We start from the raw sequence: 19,747 nt of genomic DNA on the forward strand, positions 1-19,747 counted from the left end.
TCAGACCAATAACAAATTTTGTTATGATAACATAAACTGTTATTAAACTCTTATGCAAAAATAGATTTTGTATGAATATTCCATAACACTTTTTGTTATTTTAACAGTATTTGTTACTGAAATGGCATGAATCCAGTTATTACCGTCTGTTCGGGTTTCCTTAATTTCAAAAATGATGGAAGTTTCAAAAAAAACTTAAGCAAGAAAACAAACAGTTGACTTCACCTTAGAGGACAACACTTGAAGTTAAAGTGGGTGCTTTATTGCGAGCTGCTCGCAAAGATAGGGTTGAAGTCTGATATGATTATTTATGCTCTGCAGGATGCTGCTGCTGTCATTGTAACAGCACACCCGGTGTCAAGTTTTTTCCGAGATTTGAATTCCTTCCGGCTTAAAGGTGCTTGAAGTTATTTTTGTTTGCTTAATGTGTTTTAGAAGTCAAAACATTTTTGTTCATACTTTGACAAGATTTTTTTTGTTTCGACAGGATAATTCAACAAAATTATAAACACAGTTGTTTTGCATTGAAATTTTTGAAGATTGGTGCAGATAATTGATCAATAATTGATTTAATTTTTTTGGGAACAAAATTCAGATAGTGAAAAATAAGAAAAACATATTTTAACCTTAATAAGCCAGCCTCACAAAGATTCTCACAGAACAACCCTACACACAATTAGCACACTTGGTTTGTCACCACGTGTCCGTGTTCGTAGTCCTCCTGCGCAGATCGGACCCGTTATCGAGGGCATAAATTTGGTATGATAATTATGTAGCAACCCTCTCCCGGCAGAACATCCCCCACACATGACTCACAGGAGAAGGACGACGAAGGAGGCTTTCGAGAGGGGGTCGGGAACATGCGAAAGGGTCACGGAAAATTATTCAACAATTATTCGGGATAAAATTGATTGCATTTGTGGCAAACAACCACATAACCGGGTTCTGGTTTCGCTGTTTCCGGTCAATTGAACAACGACAGTTCTGGGAAATTCCCCCCCCCCCAAAACCACCCACAACAAACGTCATAAATTGTGGCCGTGCAACTTCTTGCCATTGTCGCCCTCTCCCACATTGTGCCAGAAGCTTGAAGGCTTAATTCCAAGTCATCGGTTACAACACGCCATAGATTTAGGATCGTGGAGAAACCCCCGTCCCTTGGGGACATGTCGAAGATTAATTCGGTGGGATTAATAATCTTGTGAGCCTCCCCCCCTGTAGCGAATATTAGCCAACTGGTCAGTACGGAAATTCAGCGAAACGCTCGCCGGGGATTCATGTCCACTGACGGGCAATTAATTACACGTGGAACTTCCGCCGTCCGGAGCCTCCCTTGTTTGGGCGGTTACGCTGGCTTAGTGGCCGTCGTGATGCGCAACGGGATGCAGAGCGTGTGGTTAAGGTGGGCAAACGCAGCGACCGAAACCGCAGTCAGTGCGGGGAAGGTGGCTATAGGTTACTTGAAGCGGGCAGGTGGGAACATTGAATAAAGTTTAAATTTAATAACTTTTCTGATCATTCCCGATTCATGTGGAAGTATGAGCTGTAAGGTACTAAGAATCACTTGCAATCTAGAATTTTCCAAAATTTGTTATGAAGGCCAACTGGTTTTTCTCCACAATTTATGCTGAACAATTTGATTCCTTATGTCCAAATAAGCCATTTTGCTATATTAGTTACTTCGTATAAAATTCCTTATAAATTTGGGAACTATCCATAAAAAAGTGATATAAAAACATTCAAAAATCTGTGTCTCGAGAAGGGATTTCCTTATCAATTTGGTGTCTTGGGCAAAATTGTAGGTTATGATTAGGATTATTCTAAAAAAATAATTCTTTCAAATTCACCCTTTTTTCAAGAACTTGCTGTCACAAAAACTCGATTTTGACAAATTTTTACCCCCTTCGTTTTTTTAATATGTTTAAGTAGACTGAAAAAGCCCAATTTTGAACTATAGGGTATGACGGACGTATTTTTTGGAAAGTAGGTATCGAAAATGCACACAATTAAAAATTTATACAAATTATTTTTAAGATATAAATTGTATTCTAAATCTAAAAAAACACTTTTAAAATTTTGATAAAATGCGCCGTTTTTGAGTTATAGTAATTTTTAAGGTTAAATTACACAGTTCAACAAAAAATCAAATGTTTCTTGTCTCTGAGACGAGAATATGTGTTCCTAGTAGATTTTTGCCTGCTGAATCCGAATCTGGGTCCAGAATTGCTCCAAATGGTCCCAATTTTGAGATACACCCGTTTGAAATGTTAGTTTAGGCCAAAATTAGCTACTTTGTCGACTATTTTACAAAATAACTATTGAATAAACAACTAAACCAATACATGTATCTTAAAGGTCACGTTTTCCCCTTTCTGAAACACCCCTGGTTTTTAAAATTTGATTGTTTCTACGCATATTTATAGCCATTTTAAAATTAGAATTTGACTTGCATGCAAGTTGGAAAAACTTGAATGAGAACCAACAGAAAATATAATTTTAAAATGGCTATAAATATGCGTAGAAACAATCAAATTTTAAAAACCAGGAGTGTTTCAGAAAGAGGAAAACGTGAACTTTAAGATACATGTATTGGTTCAGTTGTTTATTCAATAGTTCTTTTGTAAAATAGTCAACAAAGTAGCTAATTTTGGCCTAAACTAACATTTCAAACGGGTGTATCTCAAAATTGGGACCATTTGGAGCAGTTCTGGACCCGGATTCGGATTCAGCAGGCAAAATTCTACTAGGAACACATATACTTGTCTCAGAGACAAAATCTTGTTGGACTGTGTTATTCAACAAAATTGTATTTTTTTACTTTTAAAAAAAGTGTCAATCGTTGTCAATCTTCTAAAAGTAAAATTTCGAAGATCGGAGAACATTCTCTACTACAAATTTGCTTTTTGAACATTGTTGATTGTTGAAATTTCTGCTGAGGAACAGCATTTTAAGCATACTTTTTGAGAAAAAAAAGATTCATCTGGTAATTACTACTTTTCAAACTCACGATATCATTGAAACTGCTGATGATAATTTTTATAAACTTTGATTGTATTTTCTATCAAAACAATTTTGAATTTTAAAAATCCAGCCCTACATTTAAAATGTCCAAAGTAAGTGTCTTAGCCCTTTCTTAATTCTAAAATTTCAAAATTATTTTAAGAAAAAAGAACAGAATTTTTCACAAACGTTACGATTCGCAAAATTGTATGGAAAACCTATGATGCAAAATTGAATGCAAAGACAAAGTTACATCCAATTTTGCAAAATAATTTTTTTAAATAATTTTCTTAATTTCGATCCACTCAAAATTTTTTAATGAATTTTCGCGTCTTGTCTGACCATTAGTCTTCTTATTAAAAATTTGTAAAAAACCTAAAATTGTCCCATTCTATTTTTGTATCAGTGTCTCCACATTTTCCAATATTTCCAAAATGTTAAGCTTTCTGCAGCTTTGTAAAGGCTTTAAATGTCGGCTCAATCAAAAAATATTGGTAATTTGGTTTTGATTGGTCTATGCATATATTTTATTCAGATAAGGCTACAACAAATTTTACTTTCGAAGTATTGTCCCTGCAAAAGCAAATGCTGTAAAAAGTATTCAAATAGTTAAAAATCGATTGTAAAAAGTTTCTCCTTTGATCAATCCTTGCCTAAGCTTTATTTTTTGCACCCGAATTAAACAAAAAAGGAGTCAAAAAAGTGGAAAATTTATAACTTAACTAGTTTTGACGTAATTTTTGATTTAAGTTACACAAAAATGTAATTGCTTGCCTGGTTAAAAGATAAATCTGAGGATGGCATATTTCTCCATTGTCAGCCAGAATAAGGATTAATCTTTACCTATCTGTGGTTTTGTCAGAATACTTATATTCTGGCCATTCCAAACAACATTTTGATTGAAATAAATAAGATAATTAAAAATCAAAAAAATGTATATTAGTAATTTTAATGAAACTAGAATTTCAACCTTTATTGACCGAAAAATCAATAAAGCCATCAAAATTCTACAAATTTTAAAATAATTCTAATTTTTTTCCTCTTACCCATTAATTTATTTTTTTTGTAAAAATTGTTTATTTTGCACTTTATTATAAATTTTCATATAGAGCAATTCTCTACGAAATCGGTCTTTTTTTAAGAATTTTAATTTTTGTATTTTTTAATCCGACTGAAACTTTTTTGGTGCCTTTGGTATGCCCAAAGGTACCATTTGGCATCATTAGTTTGTCCATATAATTTTCCATACAAATTTGGCAGCTGTCCATACAAAAACGATGTATGAAAATCCAAAAATCTGTTGAAGGAATTTTTTGATAGATTTGGTGTCTTAGGCAAAGTTGTAGGTATGTATACGGACTACACTGGAAAAAAAATGATAGACGGTAAAAAAAATGTTGGTGATTTTTTATTTAACTTTTTGTCACTAAAACTTGATTTGCAAAAAAACACTGTTTTTAATTTTTTTTATATGTTTTAGAGGACATCAAATGCCAACTTTTCTGAAATTTCCAGGTTGTGCAAAAAATCTTTGACCGAGTTATGAAATTTTGAATCAGTAATGATTTTTTCGAAAAATTGAAATATTGGTTGCACACATTTTTCAACTTCATTTCTCGATATAAAATCAAATTTACAATCAAAAATTTCAAGTTAAATCCATTTTTAGGTGACTTTTTTGTAAATAGTCGCAGTTTTTCATTTTTTTAAAATAAGTGCACAAGTTTGGCCACTTTTGAAAAAAATATTTTTGAAGAGCTGAGAAAATTCTCTATATTTTGCTTTTTTGAACTTTGTTGATACGACCCTTAGTTGCTGAGATATTGTCATGCAAGTGTTTAAAAACAGGAAAATTGATGTTTTCCAAGTCTCACCTTAACAACCCATAATTTTCTAATGTTGATATCTCAGCAACTAATGGTCCTATTTACAATGTTAAAATATGAAACATTCGTGAAATTTTCCGATCTTTTCGAAAACAATATTTTCTAAATTTTTTAATCAAGACTAACATTTCAAAAGCGCCAAATATTCAATATTACGCCCTTTTAAAATGTTTGTCTTGAAAATACGACGCTAAGGAAACACACTAACATCTACCTTAAAGGTGTTTTCACGTGGTCGCAAGCTAATACTTTGCTGGCTGCGAGAATGAAAAAGAGAACAATTCTTCAATTTGCACAAGGGCACAACAGCAAGAAAGAAAACACTTTTCACAGAGCTTTGATTCTATATCTATGACTACTACTGGTCTGGGCAAGAGCTTGGGCCTAACTATTCATAATTGATAGATTTTCGTCAGCCACATTTTTCCAAATCTGTTATTGGTACTCGGCCAGGTATTTTTAAATTTTGATTTGGCCCTGCCTGTTACTGAACAGAGCTTCTGCGAAAAATAATTGAATGAACAGGTAAAATAAAATAATAGTCCTCAAAACTTTCCATACAAGTATGCTGATTATTTATACAAATTGAAGGATGTTGAAATTTAAATATTTTTTTTTATTTGTTTTAACTTTCAAGCGTGTTTTTTCTCAAATTTGAACTTTCTAATTTTATTAAATGGCCGTATGCTCATTAAATTTTTTGAAAAATGTATTTTTACTATTTCAATGCTGGCAAAGGCTGGCAGCAAAATTCAAACTGTAATAAACAAAGTTAAAACTGTAATAAATTTGGAAAAAAATCATGTTTTTTTTTTGATGATTGTAATTAAGTCTGAATAACCATCGTGAATATTGTTTCTACCACTATTGTATGAATATGAATGACGACACATTCACTCGTTTTCGGTAGCATCATTCCTTCCTTTCCTGTCAGTTTGTGGTTTTTATACATTTATAAAACATGCATTCCCTCAACCAACAAACGCTCAATTAGCCAGCCACTACAAATAGGGAAAAGAGTGAGTGAATTTTCCATCCCCTCCTCTTTCATCCCCTTATTGGTCGATTGTGGTCTTCATCAACCATTATCAGGGCTTTGACGGCTGGAAGAAAGCAAGAACCCCCCCCCCCCCCCCCCCCCCCGGGGACAGGAAAAACGCCTGCTTGCGAAGGAGGTAGGATTTTTCCAACCCGGCAATTTTCCTGTCTTCCGTCCTGTTCAGCAGCGACGGTAATGGAATGTCTGTCAAGAGGGTAATTGAAGATGCATTTGAAAAAGAAGGAGCTCTGGGTGGAGAAAAAACCTTTCGTAAAGAGTTGAATTGCGTAATCTGCGGCTTGTTTCAACTTGCTGAAGCATTTAGCCGCTAATTGCCGATTCATGTGCAGACGGTGATTGCGTTGAATGTAGTGTGGCTGGTCTTGAGGTTTAATTTAAATCTATTTAAAGGGAATGAGTTGAAACTGCCAGGCTATTAAACAGAAATTTGATCTCGCTATCTGAATAAATTAGATAGCGAAATTTGAAAAAACCAAACAGAAAAAAAAGATTTTCTTCTTTCAAACATGAAACAAGCGAAGACACAACTCATCAAAAACAGCAATCTTCATAATCGCATTGATTAGAACAAGAACGTTGTAAACAATGCTCGTCAATTTGCATTCCTCAAATTTTTCATGCAAAGCTTGTCGTCTCAAGACCCGGGTTTTCTCAACCAACCAAAGTATAACTCATATGGGAAATCCTGATTCATGTCATTTCCCTTCCCCTCACAAATTTCCCTTTCTTCAAAATGTTTTCTCTTCTGAGTCCTCCTTCTTTTCTGCGCCGCCACGACTCCATGAAGAGCGTGTGCATGATTTTCAACTAAATGGAAATGAAGAGGCGAATTGTTTCTGTATAAAATATAAATAAACTTTAGAAAATTACGAGCGCGTCTTGTTTGGAGCTTTTGTTAACCCCCTCCTCACTTCTCAGAAAAGACGAAAAAAAAAGCTCTCGTTGTTGTCATCACGTCTTCATATTCCCTTTAGAGGCCACCCTTTATGAGCTTGTGTGTGTTTGTACGTGGGGGTGGATTCCAATTTGCAGCCACGCGACCAGCAAAGTCAAGTCAAAGTTCGCTTCCTCGCCCCCTGGCATCTTTGTCCTTTTCATTGTTCTGTTGCCTTGGGTTGAATTTAAGAGAAGTTGTGGCTTCAATTATCTTTATTGATTTAATCATCATTATTTTTTTAACGTTTTCTTCATTTTCCTTTTATGCTTTTTTCCTTGTCTCCTTGTCTCCTTTTCTCCTTTTCTTTTCTCTTTCCTCATTTTATCCCTTTCTACTTGTCTACTTGTTTGCTTTTCTCCTTTTCTCGTTTTCCCATTTTCTCATTTTCTTATTTTCTTATTTTCTTATTTTCTTATTTTCTTATTTTCTTATTTTCTTATTTTCTTATTTTCTTATTTTCTTATTTTCTTATTTTCTTATTTTCTAATTTTCTTATTTTCTTATTTTCTTATTTTTTTATTTTCTTATTTTTTTATTTTCTTATTTTCTTATTTTCTTATTTTCTTATTTTCTTATTTTCTTATTTTCTTATTTTCTTATTTTCTTATTTTCTTATTTTCTTATTTTCTTATTTTTTTTATTTTCTTATTTTCTTATTTTCTTATTTTCTTATTTTCTTATTTTCTTATTTTCTTATTTTCTTATTTTCTTATTTTCTTATTTTCTTATTTTCTTATTTTCTTATTTTCTTATTTTCTTATTTTCTTATTTTCTTATTTTCTTATTTTCTTATTTTCTTATTTTCTTATTTTCTTATTTTCTTATTTTCTTATTTTCTTATTTTCTTATTTTCTTATTTTCTTATTTTCTTATTTTCTTATTTTCTTATTTTCTTATTTTCTAATTTTCTCATTTTCTCCCTTCCGTCTTTTCTAATTTTCTCCATGTCTCGTTGTCTCGTTGTCTCCATGCTTCTTGTCTTCTTGTCTTCTTGTCTTCTTGTCTTCTTGTCTTCTTGTCTTCTTGTCTTCTTGTCTTCTTGTCTTCTTGTCTTCTTGTCTTCTTGTCTTCTTGTCTTCTTGTCTTCTTGTCTTCTTGTCTTCTTGTCTTCTTGTCTTCTTGTCTTCTTGTCTTCTTGTCTTCTTGTCTTCTTGTCTTCTTGTCTTCTTGTCTTCTTGTCTTCTTGTCTTCTTGTCTTCTTGTCTTCTTGTCTTCTTGTCTTCTTGTCTTCTTGTCTTCTTGTCTTCTTGTCTTCTTGTCTTCTTGTCTTCTTGTCTTCTTGTCTTCTTGTCTTCTTGTCTTCTTGTCTTCTTGTCTTCTTGTCTTCTTGTCTTATGTTCTCCCTTTCTCTTTTTTTTCCTTTTCTCATTTACATTCATATTTTCTTTTTATTTTCTTTTTTTAACATTTTTTTTGTCCTTTTTCTTTAATGTTTAACCCCAAACTCTCCTACAAAACTTGCTGTCTCGTGGTTTATTGCGAGGAGTGTGGGACAGCCGAGGAAGATAAATAAATTTTCCTCCGAGGACCAACAACCCCAACTGGCGGCAGCGAAAAGCTCATATGAATGAGTGCTCGGAAGATAACCGGCGGCGGCGGCGGGGAGGGGTCCCTCGACGATAGATGGCAGAGAGGCCGCTGATTGTGACTTTTTGACATCGCTTGCACCATTTTATTCGTTTACTGCTGATGACAACCAACGGAGTTGAGGGGTCAAGTTGTGGGGAAGAAAAATAATTGAGAAAGAGAACTTGGAGCAAAAAAATCGTTATTTTTATGAGATTTTTAAAATAAATGTCACAATCTATACAAAAAATTCAGGGTCAAATTCAGAAATACGTTTAAAAAAAACAGAGCTCATTTTGGAGCCACTCAAAAGACGATTCCCAACGAAAGCAAGAAAAGCAAAGAATCGTGAAAGTTGTTTTCTCAGGATAATCTAAATTCATAGCAAAATTATGATTCTATCTGTCGACGTTTGCCCTCCCACTGCCGTTGGTGACACAGTCGAACTTCGTAGACGATTCATTCGATTCATTCGATTCATTCGATTCATTTGATTCATTTGATTCATTTGATTCATTTGATTCATTTGATTCATTTGATTCATTTGAATCATTTGATTCATTCGATTCATTTGATTCATTTGATTCATTTGATTCATTTGATTCATTTGATTCATTTGATTCATTTGATTCATTTGATTCATTTGATTCATTTGATTCACTTGATTCATTTGATTCATTTGATTCATTTGATTCATTTGATTCATTTGATTCATTTGATTCACTTGATTCATTTGATTCATTTGATTCATTTGATTCATTCGATTCATTCGATTCATTCGATTCATTTGATTCATTTGATTCATTTGATTCATTTGATTCATTTGATTCATTTGAATCATTTGATTCATTCGATTCATTCGATTCATTTGATTCATTTGATTCATTTGATTTATTTGATTCATTTTATTCATTTTATTCATTTTATTCATTTTATTCATTTTATTCATTTTATTCATTTTATTCATTTTATTCATTTTATTCATTTTATTCATTTTATTCATTTTATTCATTTTATTCATTTTATTCATTTTATTCATTTTATTCATTTTATTCATTTTATTCATTTTATTCATTTTATTCATTTTATTCATTTTATTCATTTTATTCATTTTATTCATTTTATTCATTTTATTCATTTAATTCATTTTATTCATTTTATTCATTTTATTCATTTTATTCATTTTATTCATTTTATTCATTTTATTCATTTTATTCGCTCTGTTTTTTCTTTTTAATCAAATTTGCCCAAATTTTTTACCTAATTTTCCAACTGTTTCTTGTTTTTCCTTTCTGCAAACGAAAATGTGACACGCTCTCTGCTCGAGATTTGTACTCAACAAGAGTGTTGTTTTGCCCGGAGGCAGCCTCTCCAAACCCAGCCCGTTCGAAATAAAATTAGCATGCCACTTTTAACTCTGTGCGTGCACGTGCATCACGTGTATTGCTCTGAACGAAATCTAACTAGGTCGTACGAGGATTGCGTACTTTGTCTTCTATTTTCGAGAGCGTTGATGTAATCGCAGCAGGAATTTCAATAAACCTGTTTCCTTCTTTTCGATGACAATTGCTGGCAAGAAGAATTGGCGATTCGAGACTAGGATTTATCTCTGAAATTAAAATTTCAGCAAAAAGGGAGACGCTTTCAGCATTCCTAACCAACGCGCTTTAAGCAGCACTAACCCGCCCTTAATCATGCATCACAATCAGAAAATTAAATTGAAAAATGAAATCTCTGCTTTCCAATTTGCGTATCATCCCCAAAACGAAATCTACATTGATTCTTTCAACTTTCTATTTTCTATTTTCTCCCAGAACGGTGGCGCCAAGGACGGTCTGGACATGAACGTGGGCCCCGCTTGGCAGAAGGGCTACACCGGCAAGGGCGTCGTCGTGTCCATCCTCGACGACGGCATCCAGCGGAACCACCCGGATCTGCAGCAGAACTACGTAAGTGTGGAGGGAACAAACTCGTTTTTTTTTTCTTTTTTGGTATTTTATTAAAACTGGAGCAGTGTTTTTGAGGTTTGACAACATTTATTTCAGAAATAATAAAATCCCATTTTCATTAAATTTGATATAAGTTGAATTTAGATTGATTGAATTCCCGATAAAAAAAAATATTTTTTTCAAAGGGCAATTGAAACCAAATACCATCCCTTCTATGAACGTAATGAAACTCAATTGTTCAAACCATAAAAGTGCTAGTAATTATCATCGACGCAAGCTTTGCACACTTTTTTTTCAAATTTAAAAATAGATTAATTCTATAAATTATAAATTCATGATAATTCTAGTCAATTTTTTAAGGTTTCCCATATAGAATCAAATTTTATTCATCATTGCTTTTTTCGGTTTCGAGTTTCATTTTAATGTTAAAAATCCTCCACATTTGAAAAAGCGATAGGAAAAAACCCTTGCGGGTACCTGAAAAATAAAAATAAAAACACTTTCTGAAACGTTATTTAATTCATTCATTCATAAAATAAATCAAATTTAAGTTAAGTAATTACACTTCTCTTTAACTCCTGCAACGGAGAATCATAAAGATTCCAATTGATGAAATTGATTGAGTTTTGTCATTCTGTCACATTTAATTATGGCACGTGATGTCTGCACCAAAGACTTCAAAGGCACTTTCCCCTTCTGGCAGTCACCCTTTTCCCAAAGGAAGTCGAGTGAATTTCCTGTTCCGGAGATGCAAGCACCAACACCAGCTTTAATCTGTGTACGGCCAGACTTGACAGCAGCCGATCTGCGCTTCGGTCTTTGGTCCATGGAATGTCCCTGCAGAAGGGCAAACCTGCGGAGACGGAGGAGTTTTCCGGAGTGCTATAATTAAATTTTCATCCTCCGAAGTGGCAGTGGCATCATGAAGACCAATTCAAAGCAGGAGAAAGGGCAGGGTGAGGTGGAAAAGCTCAATAACTGGGAGCTTCCGGGCGAGTAAATCCCGCTGATGGGCAAAGGAAATTGATCTCCCCCTTTGAACGGGAAAACTCTCGTGGACTCAGTCTCAACTCAACTCAGCCTGTGATGGTTGGCAGTTTGCCAACGATGTCCCGCAACGCCACATCGGATGGAAAACATGGCAAGCCGTTGGCGGCCTGTGTTGAACTGTTGGAGGAAGTACAAAAATACAAAAATACAAAAATACAAAAATACAAAAATACAAAAATACAAAAATACAAAAATACAAAAATACAAAAATACAAAAATACAAAAATACAAAAATACAAAAATACAAAAATACAAAAAAATTTAATTCAACCAAATATGTATCATTAATGGGTCATTCCACCTGAAGCGGAACAGCATTTGAAAATTACCATCTCCGATTCTGCTCAAATTTGGCAGAGCTGTTGAGACTATCAAAACATGCAAGAATCCCGAATTTCATCCAAATCGGACCACCCCTCCATTTTTGTACCCTCCCAAAAAATCGACTTTTTGACGATTTTTGAGCGAAACCCCTATTTTCAAACGGCGATAGCTCAGGAACCACAAATCTTAGAGGTTCGGTCTTAGGCTTAATTTTGAAGGAAATTGGACGTAGAATCCAATTCCGTGATCAAAATTTAGATTAAAATATGTTTTCTACCTGTATTGCGCAATTGAAAGCCTTAAATGGCCGTATCTCAAAACATCCCTATTTATTTTTTTGATTTGACCTTTCCATCGTGTTCCCCGGCCAATTTTACATAAGAATCACTTATTGACAGAGAGGAATATGTTTCGTTCCAGAGATATCGAATTTTAAAGTTTTGATTATTTGAGAATACCTACATCAGCTACACTCGACGCATCTTCCAGAAGCACACAGGCACGTTGTTCAATAATTACTACCTGGTGTTTTGGAATATGAATTATTTTTATATTTTATGCGATTTTGAAATGAACTAATACCTAGAACAATCTATTTTTTGTTTAAGGAATATTAATTGGGTTATTTTTAATGCACTGTTTTTCCTGAACTCAGTGTCATTGAACCATATGAAGTAAAAATTGATCTTTCGATGTTTATTTGGAAATGCTTCAGAGTTTTTACAATACAATTTTAAAAAAATATTATTTTTCTATTATTTTTATCTTTTTCCTACTTTTTCACTTTATCAAATTATTTCTTTTATTTCTTCTTCTATTTGAAGCGAGAACAAATGTAAAGCTGGCTGTAGTAGACAAAATAATTTGCCTGGGCTCTAGGGCTTTTGCAATGTGCGGTAGCGAAATAGCGCCATTCAGCAAAAACCCCAAAATCTGCCTTACGGTTTAAATGTTGTTGTTGTTAATTTATTTATTTCTGGAAGCTTTAACTTTCTTGGTCATTCGCTGCCCTACACAGAAAAAAATGGTAAAATTCATCAGGAAATGGTTACAGATTTGTGTAAAAAAATGTGTAAACTTAAATCTGAAAATGATAAATTTTCATCAGTTTGTGGTGAATATTCATCAGGTTCATATTTTTAATTTTATTTTCGGTAATATTTCTCAAAAAGAGTGAATATTCAACCTACCAAATTTTCAACATTCCAAAATTCAACTTTTTTTTTTGCTGTGTATTACGGTTTAAAAAAATGATAATATTTAACTGATTTTTACATTGTGAGCCAGTTTCATCTGAATAATTGAGCATGAGCATGAGCATGAGAGATCACCCATGGTTGCCCCTCCGTTGCTGAACAGAACCGTAATATCCTTTCAGCACTACTGATTATAGGCTTCGACGATCTAGTGGTGTTTCTCTTATCAACAGCATGTATGAATGCGCTGAAAAGATAAAACACCATGATTGCTAAAGCTAGATCAGTTGCGAATAGGTAACAGTCATTGGCCACCAACGGCGCCCGCCATGTCAGTTTGTAGACCTCGGTTTTAAGGGACGGGAATGTTAGTTAGCGCAGGTTGCTACTAGGGCAGCTGATTTACTCTGTGCTTACACCCCACGAGCGCCAGGAACCTGAAAACTTGTTAGTAGGATAGGGTGTTTGGTCAGGATTCATCATAGAAGATGATGATGCGACCCAAAATCATAGAGTTTGTTGAAAGGTTTTATATATTATTCTCAAGGCAAACAATCGGATGCTGCGGATGAGACATTTCCCGTTTAACTGTTGTTAAATTTTAAATGAAATGGTTTCATCTTAGACAGCCGGCTGTGGAAAGATAAAACCAAATAATGTTTATTTAAAGAATGAGGTGTTAAACGCAATGCTGCAATGATAGCGTAGTCTGATTCTTAATTATATAACCATTTAATTCATAAATTTGTTACGGAAACGACGCTACGAACTCAACCATCAAATGCCTTCCGATCTTCTTTCTGTTAACTAGATGAGGTATTGATTATCGTTGCCTCTCGAGCTACGATGCTATGGAGAGGGCTTAACACATAAACAACCGACGTCGTGCCCTCCGAGCTACGGAGCTATGGGAAGGTCTTTTTAACACAAAAAAGACTCGCGCACCACACGACGTTCTTGATGAATCAAAATAATTTTGTTACGCGGTAAAACTAACGAACTCAACCGTCAAATTGCCTTCCAACCAGCGATGATGAAGAAAGGGCACTTTGCACACAAACACAACCATCCGCTTGCACTGACGGAACATCACGCACAAACAGCCACACAAGAGAGACGAAAATTATCGCGAAAAAACAGGACTGCGCGTCCCCAGAAGCACTGAACTTATTGAGCCAGTTTCATCTGAATAATTGATGATTTTGTTCAATTATGGTACATTTAATTTCAAAACCAAAACCATATACTTCTGATACATGTGAACAGCAGCTTATGTCTTCCAAGAATTCGAAATGATTGACAAACAAAAAAAAAATTGCCCAGACGGTGTCGAAATCAACACAACTGAATTTGATTTTAATCAGATAATAAATCATACCAAATTTTGTGATTTTCTTACATTACTCAGTTTTATACTTTCCAGAAATCCTCCTTCTTAATCGTTCTTCGCGAGAATACACCTTTTAACATGTTTTATTCATCTTAATTCATATTTTTTAACCCGACAATGTATCGTACACTTTTTCTTAAGTGTTACGAGATCAATTGAAATTTCCTGCTAGCTCTGCCGGAATGCCATTTTGCCCTGTTTTTTGTGTCGTTCTTGCTCTGGTCTGTGGGCTAGCACACAAATTCACCGTATACTATTTTTTTTTAAATTTAAGATCATACACCAGTTTTCTACAGTGGTGTACAATTTATTTTAGATAAATTTGCTAAAGATTATTTATTACAACATCTTATTTCAATAAATTGTCAGGTAGTAATCATTGATCAGAACGACTGTGTGCTTAACATCAATCCCTTCCCTACTAACCCCGAGTAGGCCGTGGGTAATCGGCTCCCCTCCCACTAAAATTTACACACAAGATCCTCTGTAATTACTCTTAGCATTAAGAACAATGTAATTACAAAAGCCGACTCGGTCCTAACCAGGTCCCAGTACCGAAAAGGACCTAATAAAAATATTTATGAAAAAAAAAACAACTGTGTGCTTCTAGCAGATGCGTCGAGTGTAGCTGATGTAGGTATTCTTAAATACTCAAAACTTTAAAATTCGATATCTCTGGAACGAAACATATTCCTTTCTGTCGATAAGTGATTCTTATGTAAAATTGGCCGGGGAACACGATGGTGAGGTCAAATCAAAAAAATAAACAGGGCTGTTTTGAGATACGGCCATTTAAAGTTTTCAATTGCGTAATACAGGTAGAAAACATATTTAAATCTAAATTTTGATCACGGAAATGGATTCTACGTCCAATTTCCTTCAAAATTAAGCCTAAGACCGAACCTCTAAGATTTGTGGTTCCTGAGTTATCGTCGTTTGAAGATAGGGGTTTCGCTCAAAAATCGCCAAAAAGTCGATTTTTTGAGAGGGTACAAAAATGGAGTGGGTGGTCCGATTTGGATGAAATTCGGGATTCTTGCATGTTTTGATAGTCTCAACAGCTCTGCCAATTTGAGCAGAATCGGAGATGGTAATTTTCAAATTTGCATTTTTTCTTGCACACTTAAGGTGGAATGACCCAAATTACAAAAATCTTCTCCTAAAATCCTTACTAAATTTGTCCCACTATCAAAAAGTTCAACCCTTTAAGCAGGGGGGAATATCGCCACCCAAAGTTGCGTTGCGACGCGCGTCATTATCGTTTCTCATTAGTGACGCGCCGCTCTGTTTTGATGTCGCAAATCAAAGAAAATATTTTATTACCCGGGCAACTTGCTCCCTTGCTTTATATTGTTCGTTACTGCGCAGAAGAGTTGGGGATGAAGTTTTTCCGGGAAAAACTTGCTCGATAGCATGAGCATCACCATTATCGTCGTCGTTGGACAGGATAGTATCCAATATCATAAAATTTTCGCTTCGATGTCGCCAGTCATAATCATCATCACCATCACACGGTATCTCTTCATCGCATCTTCTTGGAAGAGGAGATGTCGTCTGGCGTCTTTGGCGTTGAGTCTTTCGTATTGCGTCTTTGAGGAAAATTACCGTAAAAAACTGAGAATTTTCAAAAAATATTTAAAAAAATTGCACTGCTACTGCTAAAATACTTAAAAATTTATAAAGAGATACAATTTGCACAAAATTCAAAATCAACCCACTTCACGGTATCGGCAAGGCAGCACAAAGTTCGCAGGGTGTTGATCGAATTTCGTTTACAAGCAAGTTTAGCGCGAGACGAGCTTGGAAGTTGATTACAGCTTCTGATGCAACTGCACTTCCCTTCAGGGTGAAAATAATTGAAATATGACCCACAACCGGCGGCGAGGTCGTCATCGTCGATGCACCCTCATTGTCACAAACAATGCACATTCAAAGGAAAACGCTTGTTTTTCTGCCTCTTCGAAGAAAACTATAATCAACTTTTTAAATTGGATTCGATGGCATTTCCTTTGTGATTGAGTTACCTCTTTGTAAATTTTTATTTTCTATGTCACTGACTTTTATTAAAAAACAAATCAGCTTTAAATGATCTCATGATCAAAAATCACAATCAGATTTCATCATCTTCAATCGCTCAATAAAACCCCCCAGAATGACACCGCATCAGCGTTAACTGAAGTGTGTGAAAACAACGCCGAAAAATGTAATTAAACGAAAACGACTCGAAAACAACCATCCGCCACATCATCAACTTTGGCAACAACATCGCGTGCTCAATTTAAACTTGACTCAATTCCAGTGAAGAACCTCTGCCACACATGCGACTGCGAAAGCACTTTTTTACGAGCTTTCTTCCGCGGCGTCAGAGCTCAAACCACACGCACACACACACACGCGCTCACTCAATTTAAATTGGCAGGTGCTAAATTAACGTTAATCCCCTCACCCTACCACTTTCCTCCTCCTCGGAATTCTGAAACGCTTCTTTTGAGCGCAGAATTTTTAATTACTCCTGGGAAATGTGCTCCTCGACCACATTTTCCGCGGAATTGACACCTGTGGAAGGGGCGGAATTAAGCAGGCGAAGGATTACTGCAGGTTCACCTGAGATAATGGAATGAGAAGAATTTTTAAAATAAATTGTATCTTTTCAAGGGGCTTATAAACACTTATTTTGAACAATTTCAAATGAGCAATTCTCCCCGAATTACGGAAATGAGCTCAATTTTTTTGGAGAATGCCCCGAAAGATGCCCTTTTGTGTCATTGTTTCACCCAAAGAAGTCTCCATACAATTTTGATAGCTGATCAAAAAAAAAAGTTGTACGTCAATATTCGAAAACTGTATCTTTTGACGAAATTTTCTGTTCGATTTGGTGTCTTCTGCAAAGTTCTAGGCATTTATGATACAGAATAAAATTGATACATGAAAAAAACTGCCGATTTTTTAATTGATTTTTTTTCACAAAAAAAAAACAATTTCTCAAATCAATGGTCCTTATCCTTCGGGAAGTCGCGTGTTTTCGCCTTTCTTACAAGTGTCCTTACAAACTGTGTACAAAGTACACGTACGCGACTGCCGGTGGGTTAATTTCGGTTCAAAGATCATAAATCACTCACTCATCGCCGAGCGAATCGTTGCCGACTGGAGCTCGCAACCAGTCGCGAGCGAACACTACACTCAGGCTGCCAACTCAAGCGCTTCTCCCAGCGACACAAATACTTTGTGAATTTCTTTGCCCACTCTGTCCGTCGACCCGAGTCACACACGAATACGTCCAGAGAGGAGAGAATCTAACAACATACCAGCTCGGCGCTCTTTTCGACTGAGCGACAAACACAATCGGTCTCTCTGAACCATTCGCTGTTTCTACCCGATTGAAGTGAGAGGGAGAGCAAAGAGAGAGTATTCTGTAGCGATTGGCGTGGAAGCGACAAACGGTAGGAAACGGTCAGAGCAGTTTTTTGTCGCTTTCAATTTGTGGACGCGAGTGAATGAGTCGTTTTTGGAGCAATCAGGACCCTTGCCCAAAATCCATTTTTTTAGACGGATTCGGTTTTTCGTGTGACTGTTTATCAATAAAACTGGAATTTCCAAAAAACATGTTTTCAATTTTCTTTTTTTTTTTTTTTTGTTGCAAAATCTAGTAACGAAGATAATAATTTTGAAAAAAATCTTGAATATTCCCGGGCAGACGGGAATAACAAAATTGATGCCATTTCAATAACTAATACTGTTAAAATAACAAAAGTTGTTATGGAATATTCTTGCAAAATCCATTTATGCATAAGAGTTAAAAAACAGTTTATGTTATCATAACAAAATTTGTTATTGGTCTGATATTGGTTGAAAGCCAAAACAACTTTGGAATAACATATTTTGTTATGGAAGAATACTTCCAACTGTTATTGGGATGATCGGATTAGTTGTTAAAATAACAAAAAATAATAACAAAGATTTGTTCGAAGAATATCTATAAATGTTATAAGTCTGTTATAACAATAACAATCAAATAACAAAAAAAAAATCATAACGGCGAATAACAAATCTTGTTATAAATAACATAAAACATGTTATTGGCCTGGTATTTTCAAATATCAAAATAAAATTATTCCCACGTTATTTCCGTCTGCTCGGGTTGTCATTAAATTGTAATAAAACATTTCAAAAGCATTTTAAAGATGCGAAATCAAACTTTCAATTATAGCTAACTCTACACATAATTCATAAAATAAAAAAAGGCAATTTTCGAAAACGTAAAATTTGAATTTTATTCAAATATCTGTATTCTGATGTATTTTTCAAATTTTTACAGCTGCATGCTTATAAATGTGTTGTCTCCATACATTTTTGGATACTTTCTGCTTGAAGAAATTATTTAAACTGATTTTGATGTTTAGTTTCAAGTAAACTTTTCGACTCAAAATCAAATTCTTAGCAAATGTTTGTGTGCATGGACAAACGTATAAATTTTGTTGTCGCTAATTTTTTTTTCATATTTCTTACGAATCGGTGTAATTAGCTATTGATATGATATCGATAGTAAGGAGAGAAAGAAGATATGATTTATTGAAAGAATAGGATATTGCAAAAATCGATGAAAATTGCAATTTTTGGACCACCCAAACAGGGCGTAAGTTTCTCTTATGGCTAAACAAAAAAAAAATATGGGGTATCGGCCAAGGAACCCCCTCACTTTTTTTTCGAGTCGTGCTGTTTTCGTGGGGAATTTCTCATAGATAGAACTTTAAAAGGGTGGATGTTTGTATTGTTTGAAATAACAATCTCTACAGACATAGGTTCTTACAGTTTTTTTTTATATTTTTTTGATGAAATCACGTTTTTTTTGGAATTTTAAGTACGCCATCAAATTGTTTAATTTTACATAAAAGTTCCAATGGCACCAAAAGAAAAGAAAGAAGAAAAATCTAAATCTTACATTGGAATTTATGTAACATCCTTTGATTACTCATGACTTATAACTCGCCTGGCTTGCCAGATTTTCCACATTTTTCTTACTTACAAAATGTTCATCTTGCTTAATTCTCAATGTAATGTAGATTCAAGTTAGTAGTTCGAAATGATTTTTCCGATAATAATTTTAAGTTTGTACTACGATTGTAATATTTAAATCGAAGATTAAAAAATTTTAAATTGAAAAAAAAATTAAAACTCAATCAATTTAAAAACAGAAATTTTAAGATATAAAAGTTCGGTTATTGAAAAAACATGTTGCGTACACTTTGAAATCCTAGATTTTTTTTTTTATTTTATTCAATAATAATTCTGTAGTTTATGGAATTCTATCAATATTTTTTTTTAAATTCATGAATTAAAAAAAGTTAGTTTTTATGAAGCCTTAACTTTGTACTTCGAACTTTTAAATTAA

General features: G+C 34.3%; 1 protein-coding gene across 2 annotated transcripts in view; it reads left to right on the forward strand.

Moving 5' to 3' along the window:
* Positions 1-19,747, forward strand: part of LOC120420959 (furin-like protease 2) — a 328,512-nt gene that overhangs the window by 208,040 nt on the left and 100,725 nt on the right. For both annotated transcript variants that reach the window (XM_052710358.1, XM_039584094.2), the window contains exon 4: positions 10,264-10,398. In XM_052710358.1, the coding sequence (XP_052566318.1) occupies positions 10,264-10,398 (135 nt within the window). The remainder of the gene's footprint in view (positions 1-10,263; positions 10,399-19,747) is intronic.

This window comes from Culex pipiens, chromosome 3 (genome assembly GCF_016801865.2).
Source record: "Culex pipiens pallens isolate TS chromosome 3, TS_CPP_V2, whole genome shotgun sequence".
Taxonomy (NCBI): Eukaryota; Metazoa; Arthropoda; class Insecta; order Diptera; family Culicidae; genus Culex; species Culex pipiens.